This window comes from Dermacentor albipictus, chromosome 8, assembly GCF_038994185.2.
Source record: "Dermacentor albipictus isolate Rhodes 1998 colony chromosome 8, USDA_Dalb.pri_finalv2, whole genome shotgun sequence".
Taxonomy (NCBI): domain Eukaryota; kingdom Metazoa; phylum Arthropoda; class Arachnida; order Ixodida; family Ixodidae; genus Dermacentor; species Dermacentor albipictus.
This window is the reverse complement of record NC_091828.1, coordinates 112,996,448-113,004,765: the sequence shown is the minus strand read 5'-3', so window position 1 is coordinate 113,004,765 and position 8,318 is coordinate 112,996,448. Positions and strand designations below refer to the sequence as shown.

At 47.7% G+C, this 8,318-nt stretch overlaps 1 protein-coding gene across 1 annotated transcript in view; it reads left to right on the top strand.

Annotated features, from left to right (window-relative positions):
* The first annotated feature begins 393 nt into the window (after window positions 1-393).
* The window catches only part of LOC139049051 (17-beta-hydroxysteroid dehydrogenase type 6-like), a 33,360-nt gene continuing 25,435 nt past the window's right edge, over window positions 394-8,318 (top strand). Inside the window, exon 1 of the mRNA XM_070524176.1 lies at window positions 394-2,567. Coding sequence (XP_070380277.1) covers window positions 2,459-2,567 — 109 coding nt within the window. The 5' untranslated portion in view covers window positions 394-2,458. The remainder of the gene's footprint in view (window positions 2,568-8,318) is intronic.

The window sequence follows — 8,318 nt, the reverse complement described above, 5'->3', positions numbered from 1 at the left end:
GAAAGAACAAAACATTGCGATTGCGCGACCAGGAATTTTTAGTGCCCACAAAGATAGAACGACACGACGACAGAAAGAGGACAAGGTCCCCCCCTCTTTCGAAACTACTTCATCGAAGGACGACCGCCTAAGGTAACTGCGTGTTTACCCCTTGCGGAGACCACCATTCGCGATGTCTCTTCAAAAGTGGTAACGCGGCGTAAGCCCACACGGTATACTCTGTATGCGGTCCTTCGCGTGAGAAGCGGCTACGCATTCTCTCGCACCTTTTGTCAAGCGAGGGATGCCCGAAGAACGCAATTTTCTCGTCAAGACGCCACAGTCCGTAGTAAATATGCTAGAAGAAAGAAAGAAAGAAAGAAAGAAAGAAAGAAAGAAAGAAAGAAAGAAAGAAAGAAAGAAAGAAAGAAAGAAAGAAAGACGTTGAAGTTAAGAAATAAAGGACAGTGCAGCGTCCATCAGCTCTCTCACGTCACGCCACAGAAAGACGGCGAGGCACGGATTCGCGGTCGTCATCATCACCCTCACACCTTCTTGGCAGGCTCCTGGCCGGCGGGGTGTTTCTCCAGGGGCGTCCAGCTGGCTTTATTTTTGCTGGGCTCGGGTTTTTGTTGCAACTCGCGCGTTTGCGTCTGTGCGAGCGCTGCGTCGAACGTGAGGACGCCGTTCCAGCGAGCGAAGACCACCAGCACGACAACGTGAGCGAGGAGAGAGAGAGAGAGACGTAAAAGAGAGAGAGAGGGAGCAGCTGCACAAGTCAAGACTGCGACGCCGTCGCCGTCAACCCAGGGGAAGGCCCGACCCTCGGCGCTTCGAAGGGGAAAAGGAAGCTACCGCCGGGGCGACGACGTGCCCCTCTCCCCGGACCGCTCCCCCCCCCCCCGCCGCCAACCACCCATGGGCGAGGCAAGCGCCCGCGGGGCCACAGAGCAGGCGGCGACGCAGCGGACGACAAAGAAGAAAGGGTCGCGCCGCAGAGCTTGTGGGGGCGACCGGTGCGGACGGTCGAGATCCAGACGTGCCCCAGGCGTGTGATGCGAGGTGACGGCTTGCCCAGAACCCGCTAACAGTTCGCCTCCCTCCCCGCTCGAAACAGACGTGCAACACTGGCAAGGCGCGCTGTCTCTAAACTCCTTCTTCCTGGACTTCACTACCCCCGCGCATCTGGACGCTTCGAAGGACTTTTGTGAGTTCTTATTGGCGAGCGTGACTTCTTCGAACACTACTGCAAGATAGACGACCGCGACTACTCTCTGGGAGTTTTCCCGGCTGACCACGCACCGCATGACCGAAAGAAACGAGACTGTCTATTGGGAACCGACTGCTTGTGCACTTCAGAAGCGGCTGACGCGTCATAACCGGCGGTGAAAGTTAGTCTTTACTAAGCAGACGGCAGAGCCTCGTGACGCTGGAAAAGCCCTACTTCCTCAAGGCCGCCTGAAGATACGTCAGGGCTGAGGCAGACGACAGAGTCTTGCAACCTCTGCAAGCTTCTCGGCCTCCTCAAGACTGCCTCAAGCTTCTTCACGATTCAAGACTGGTGCGGACGACAGAGTCTTGCAACCTCTGCAAGCGCCTCGGCCTCCTCAAGACTGCCTCAAGCTTCTTCAAGATTCAAGACTGGTGCAGACGACAGGGACTTGAAATCGTGGCAATGTTCAGAGATTCCTTCATCGTCTACACAGCGGCCTCAGATGTTCTCACAACTTAAGCTTTCTCAAGGCTGAACCCGATGGCAGAGTGCTGAAGCATTGGTGAAGTATTTTGGTACGTCAAGCTTGCCTCAAGCTTTCCGAAGGTTCAAGCTTACTCAAGACTAAAGACGACGGTGCCTTGCAGCCTTGGCAAAGACCTTAGCTTCCTAAGCTTACTACAAAAGAAAAGGCTCAGCGGCGACGCCTGGAGCGTGGAACTTCCTTCTTCTGGACGAAGATCCGAGGCCAACGCTCGACTCCTGACCAACCTGCAACGGAAGTTCCCGTTCGAGTAGCTTACCTAGCGCTGCGTTTACGGATGAAGAGCTTGCAGCGTGGGACCGGAATTCCGACTGAGATAACTGAGCGCGTCTCTTGATCTAATCATCGACGCCAATGCAACTACACAGTGCTGCTCGTCGCATGTTCCAGAGACTTTTGTATAGCGATCGAGTGTGAAGTTGCCGCTCCGAAAGAAAAAAAGGCTGTTTCGCTTCCCGTTGTCCAGTTGGCCACTTCGTTAAGACCACTGCGCGCACTTCCCTTGTTGTCGGTGTGACCGGCACGTCACAGATACAAAGCGGGGTGCATACAAACGCGGAACTTTTCGGGCATTGAGTGCACCGTATGAGCAGACGACGCGAACTTCCGCCACTGACATTGTGAGGCCTCTGTCTTTCCCCCTTCGCTTCGACAGGCCGATGGAGTGACCAGCTTCTCGACTGTCCACCTCTTGAACCGAACTTTCCAACTCCGCCGCTGCCATGGTCGCAGAAGAGAACGGCAAGCCTTCGCCCGGCAAGAACGGCTCCACGAAGAAAAGCAACAAAGCACACACCAAAGATGGGGCCAAGAAAGCCGTCTTCATTACGGGTGAGTTCCAGGGTTGCATGGACATATGCAAAATTATGCCTTCGGGGCCCGAATTCGCAAAACTTTTCGTTCGTAAGTGTTCTGACATGTCCGGCATCGGGACTGCAGCTTAAAATTTTATCTTACGAACAATTCATGCGTGAGACGTTCTTGTGAGTAGACGGGCCCCATGTGTAGAGAAGTTCAGAAATTTACATATTTATTTTGCCTCGCTGTCACAAAGCAATGTTTCTGCTTAGTTTTGGAGTAGTCGTGCGCGAAAACACTCGTAGGATTATCTTTTATCTTTTCTTTTTTTTTCTTTTCCAACTCAGTTTATGTGTATTAATATTTTCCCAGAAGAGCCCGAATAATGCGCACTTCTGGGTGGCATCTATGCAACAGCGAAATCTTTCTCGCTTGTCTTATATTACTCATATTTAAGTTTAGACACTTGAAGATGCAAAAAAATAAGAAGGCCTATTGGCCTCAGCCTGCGCACGATTATAGGACGATGTCTATAGCGATATTTCTGACACGCATTTCCCCAAGGAATGTCTGCATGCGTCTCTTCTCGCAAAAACCGTCGTTCTAAAAAAAAAAAAGGCAGGCTTTCGTGAAGAGAAGCCTGCAGGTGTTCTTTTCCTTTATTTTTTTTGGCGTCTTTTAGCACGCACACAAAACTCTTGGCATGATTGAATACGAACCTCTAGTGCCCCCTTTAACGATGCAAGTGAGTGCTCTCCCCATCGAAAACTTCTAATACTCTCTTCCCTACCTAATAGTTTCTAAGAATGATTAATAATGTCTGAAACAGCACTTCAACACTAGTCTGGCAGATAAATCTCCTTTCACGACGGTACTACCGATTTTCTCCGAAGTTGGGTATTTCTGACACCCAGTCAAAATGAGATTTTAGTAGTGCAGCATCCGCTGCCTATGCTGTCGTTGCGACCTGCAAAAACAGAAATTGGCGGCACGCGTAGGCCTATGGAAGGTTACAACGCAAATTCCGGCGAAAATCGCGTAAATTTATTTGTTTATTTATTCACCGCAGTCGCCGTGGTAGCCTGGCGGCTACACTGCAACATAATGTACACCCTTGAAAGCGAGAAAGGGCATAAATGTCATAACTCTCGCCCTTATAGTGTCTGAGTTATATAACTCAACACCCTAAGGGTGTGAGTTTACACCATTTCACACATTTACACCCTTTTCACACGTCTACACCCTTTCACACGTTTACACCCTTTTCACACGTCTACACCCTTTCACACGTTTACACCGTTTCTCGCTTTTAGGGGTGTAAATTCTTTTATAGTGTATAGCGCTGCGTTGTTGAGTTTTAGGTTGTGGGTTCGATTGCTAGCGGTCGCATTCGCGTGGCGGCGGCGGAATGCAGAAAACGCTGTGTACCGTGCATTGAGTGTACGCGTTAAAGAGCCCTACACTCTAAAAACTAGGAAGGGTATCGCAGGAGTGAAGCGGCCGGTTCACTCTTCAAAGCGTCGTTTTACTCTCGCAAAATGTCGAGGAGAGTGAAATGCATTGTTCACTCTCTCACCAAGGAGAGAGTGAAATGTGCTTTTCACTCTCCCCCTTCAGTGAGAGAGAGTAGTTCTACTCTTGCGGCAATAGAGAACAAAACGTAGCGTGATCTTCTGCTTCAACTGTAGGTGGCTGGCCTCGAACATGGCAATGTATCATTCATGCACGCTGAGCAAAGAACACATCGTTTTGCTTCTAAGAGAACAGACCGCCGCAGTTCAAAGGAATGCGTAGCGAGCGCTCTACTTTTTCACTCAGAGTTCTCCACCGCGCGCGCGCGCGCTCAAGATCGCGGAACAACACAGCACCGGAGAAAGGTGATCTTTTATTGTGTCTGTAGCTCTCAATTTACTCATCACGGCTTTTCTTTGAATGCCTCAAACCGTTGAGCTTCCTGCTTCTGCTCCTCCAAGTACATTTGTCGCCGGTTCCATGTGCCTAAAACGGGTATCTGCAGCTCCTTTGTAATTTGAACTTTAAGGATGTCGCTTTCCTTCTATTACCTCCACAGACAATTCTCTGTGACATGCGAAGAATGTCACAGAAGGGAAAAATAAACACTTGGCAATGTCTGCTATGTCTAGCCAAGTGTACAAATTTAAGAACTTTCCAGTACTTCTAAACATTCCAGGCTTTTCAATGCCTTGAAAATGGCATTTTAGAAATAAAGGGTTTTCAAGGATCGCTACAAACCCTGGTTTCTAGCAGCTAAATAATTTTACAAGCTTATTTTGGCATGGAGTTCGGAAATTCATGCTTTTTAGCTAACGCTGCATCATCTCTGTACATTGAAACCACGAGAGCGCAACCATTTTGGAGTAAAGAAAAATATTGAAAGCTTTTAATACCACTCTTTTTCTATGGAGCTTCGTATTGCCTAGTTAGGTTTACGAATGTGCCTGGTTTTGGTGGGCGTTTCTTCGACATTTTCTGTGAGAAGTAGATGACTAACCCCCGTATTCAGAAATGTATATTAATACAAAGTCCATGCTTGACTTTATATAAACGACGCCTGGTGCGAACGTCCCCCAGACGTTCACTGCCTTTCTTTTGGTGCGTTCACGACTTGCGTCATTTAGATCAAGTCAAGCATGGGCTTCAAGTTATGATGCATTTCTGAATATGGGGGTAAGCGTGCGCTATTTCGGGCAACGCATTGTGCCATTGACACTGAGAGGAAACAGGGAAAACAAAGTTAACGCCCTATACTCCTAAACTTTCGCGTACCTGTGGTGTGCGTGTATCGTGGAAGAAGAAACAGCGCTAACACCAGGACGAAAAAAAGCATCGACCACACCAGCGCTTCGTGGTGTTGTCCATGTTTTTGCGTCGTCCTTGTGTTGCGCTGTTTCTTCTAAAATGCTCAACCAACTAGCCGGCAAGTCTATCCTGTGCATATATATTGAACACACGTATGAATGTAGATGGTCTTCGAAGCTTTTATAACGAGCACTGCCACAGGATACGAGCAGTGCACGCGTAACAAGTGGACACATTACTCATTTAAACATGCGTGCCAATGCATGTGACGCGGCTATCGGCATAAGCAGTCTCCAAATGCTGGAGTGCGTGCTCTTCAAAACGCTAACGATCCGCTGCTAATGCAGGACAACAGCTCACAGCGGACTGAACCAAACTCTAAACTAATGCACTTGAAAAGAACGCCTACACGGCAGCGTGAGGCACGTCGAAATGCCTGGTACTGGCATCGCAGTTGACCACATACGAATGGAACTGGCGGAAAAAATAAACAGAAATGCTCACCAGTATACGCGCGACTTAAATTCACATACGTGGATGGTTGGCACGATACTTTGTATCCGCGTATTTTCGGAGAACATATAATGCATGGACTGGAAAAGCACTCGATCGTGAGCTGAACGGCACATTTGTTATTTTCCTGGGGTGACGACAAGCCGTGAATAGTTCTCAAGTCGTCGTCTACGTTGTATTCCTCCGTTAGTCGTAGCAAGGAATGGAAATGATGCAAACGCAAACGTATTCCAGTACACAACAGCACAGCACACTGCAGAGAAACTCCAACCACCGCAGCCGATTCCTCAAATACATTTGTTATATATATAAGCTCTAAAACAACACGACTGAGCGTGGTGGCTTTGTGGTGTAATGGTTAGGATGTGTGCTTTGAATTGTATAGATGCGAGTGTACGCGGGTTCGAATCCACGTGATGTATAGAGCAATGTGGTTCTCCATAAGTGTGTGATTCCCTCGACTATTGTGTTCTAATTAGACTATGTGTCTCCTGATTGTGAAATATGCGAAGATATTTGCGGATTAAATGTGAATTAACTTTTTTTTCTCCGCAGTGGCGTTCGGGACACATACGCATAGGCCGATTACGAGCCGTCACGACTCATGGTAGGCAGCAAATAGCCAGGAAAAATGACTTTAAAATCCTGCATAACATTGCTCACGCCTATTCTGAAGGCCGCTTGGAATCGGGCCACTGAGTCTGAGGAGCCGCCTAGAGAACGGTGTATCAGCGACCCTAATTTGATCTGATTTCCTGCCTGCATGCGTGGCCAGGACTTCGCTAAGAGGGTATTGGGAAGAGTAGTTGCACTCTGTTTGGGGGAGTAGAAGTACTCGGTCTGGTGGAGTGCCATTACCCCTACGGTGAGAGTATTACCACTCTGCGGAAGAGTACTAGCACTCCCTGTGGGAAGAGTATTATCACTCTGCAGAAGAGTACTAGCAATCCCTTGCGGCGGAGTAACAAAACTCTGTCAACAGGAGTTGACCTACTCTCTCTCAAAGAGGGTCGATCTACTCTCGAAAAGAGAGTGAAATATGGGACAAGCCGCTACTCCCTCAAAGGGAGTGCCCGGCACTCTCTTAGTTTTTAGAGTGTACAGGCGATCAAAACTACGTTCCTCAAAATGAGATTGTGGTTTTGGCACGCTAAACACGAGAATTTTTTTCTTATTCATTCAATACGTACCACAAACTCGTGGTCTCTGCCGAGACGGTGTAAATTCATACTAACGCACGAGCACGAGAAGACAAAGACAACAACAAATTATGAAGACTTCTAGTGAATTATCTCTCACTGTGTAGCACACTGTACTCGAACTTTTCATCTGTACCACTCAGCAACGGTTCGCGTGGGAGAAAAAAAAACGAGTAATTATGTGCATCAGTTCGAGCGGAGTAATTGGTAAAGGTAATTTAATTATAATGTCTCGCGCGTCTCGCTAATAGTGGTCTTGTACAGTGAAAGCGGTCAAGTGGACAGTCGTTACTAAGAAGCTGAAAAACGAAACCCCGGTCGTAAGTTCTTTCTGCGTAGTTCGGGCAATGAAACACTGGCATTTCATTAATTCCATCGGGGATACATACTTAGATCCTTTTTTCTTCTTGGTATTTTTTTGTAAGTTCTTTTCGTACATGTTATTTGTAGTACGCGAAATTAATCGCCTCGGCTTGTAGCAACGCCGACAAGTCCGCTGATAAAACCCCGGTTTCGCAAGATGACCGTAGGCGATACTTTGCACCGTTACGAGAGCAATTACGATAATTAACTCATTACCATGGAGATGAGATACAGAGCTCTTGCAAGCAATCCTGCTGCCGCACATGGAGCGGATAACCCACCATATAGTGTTGCAATAAGTGTCTACGAGCCGCTGACGTAATTCGAAATGGCGGGAGATCTGTATCATGCCGGCCCTTTCCAAATACTGCTGCCGCTATATTTAGCCACTGCGCGCATGCCATGATTTTTCATGAACGCTACAGGTTGTGTATTCTGCGTGGCCCAGACTTTACGAAGTGTTCTTCATGTTAGCTACAATGTGCCATTTAACAAAAACTGACTTATGCAGGTCAATATCTCTGCAAATAAACGTCTTGTAGACGTTTGCGAGCTCGCACGGCCTTTATTGTTTGATTTCGAACGGATAAAATAAAGACATTTTTGGCGTATAGCACCACTTGGCCTCTTCAGCAAGTAGAAAAAAATCCGAATAAGCGAATATTACTTTAACGAGAAACTGTATTGCTCGCGGACAGGTAATTAACACAACTGAGCGCTGGACTTGCTCATTTATTAACCTTACGCCACAGACTGACATTACGAGAATCGAACCCGGGAAGTGCTTAATTCACGTCTGTATTCACGTCTTAATTCACGTCTGCAGTAATTCTGAGGCTGGCACTGTCGAGATACATGCGCCCTACAAATGTTCTACAAAACGTCTAAT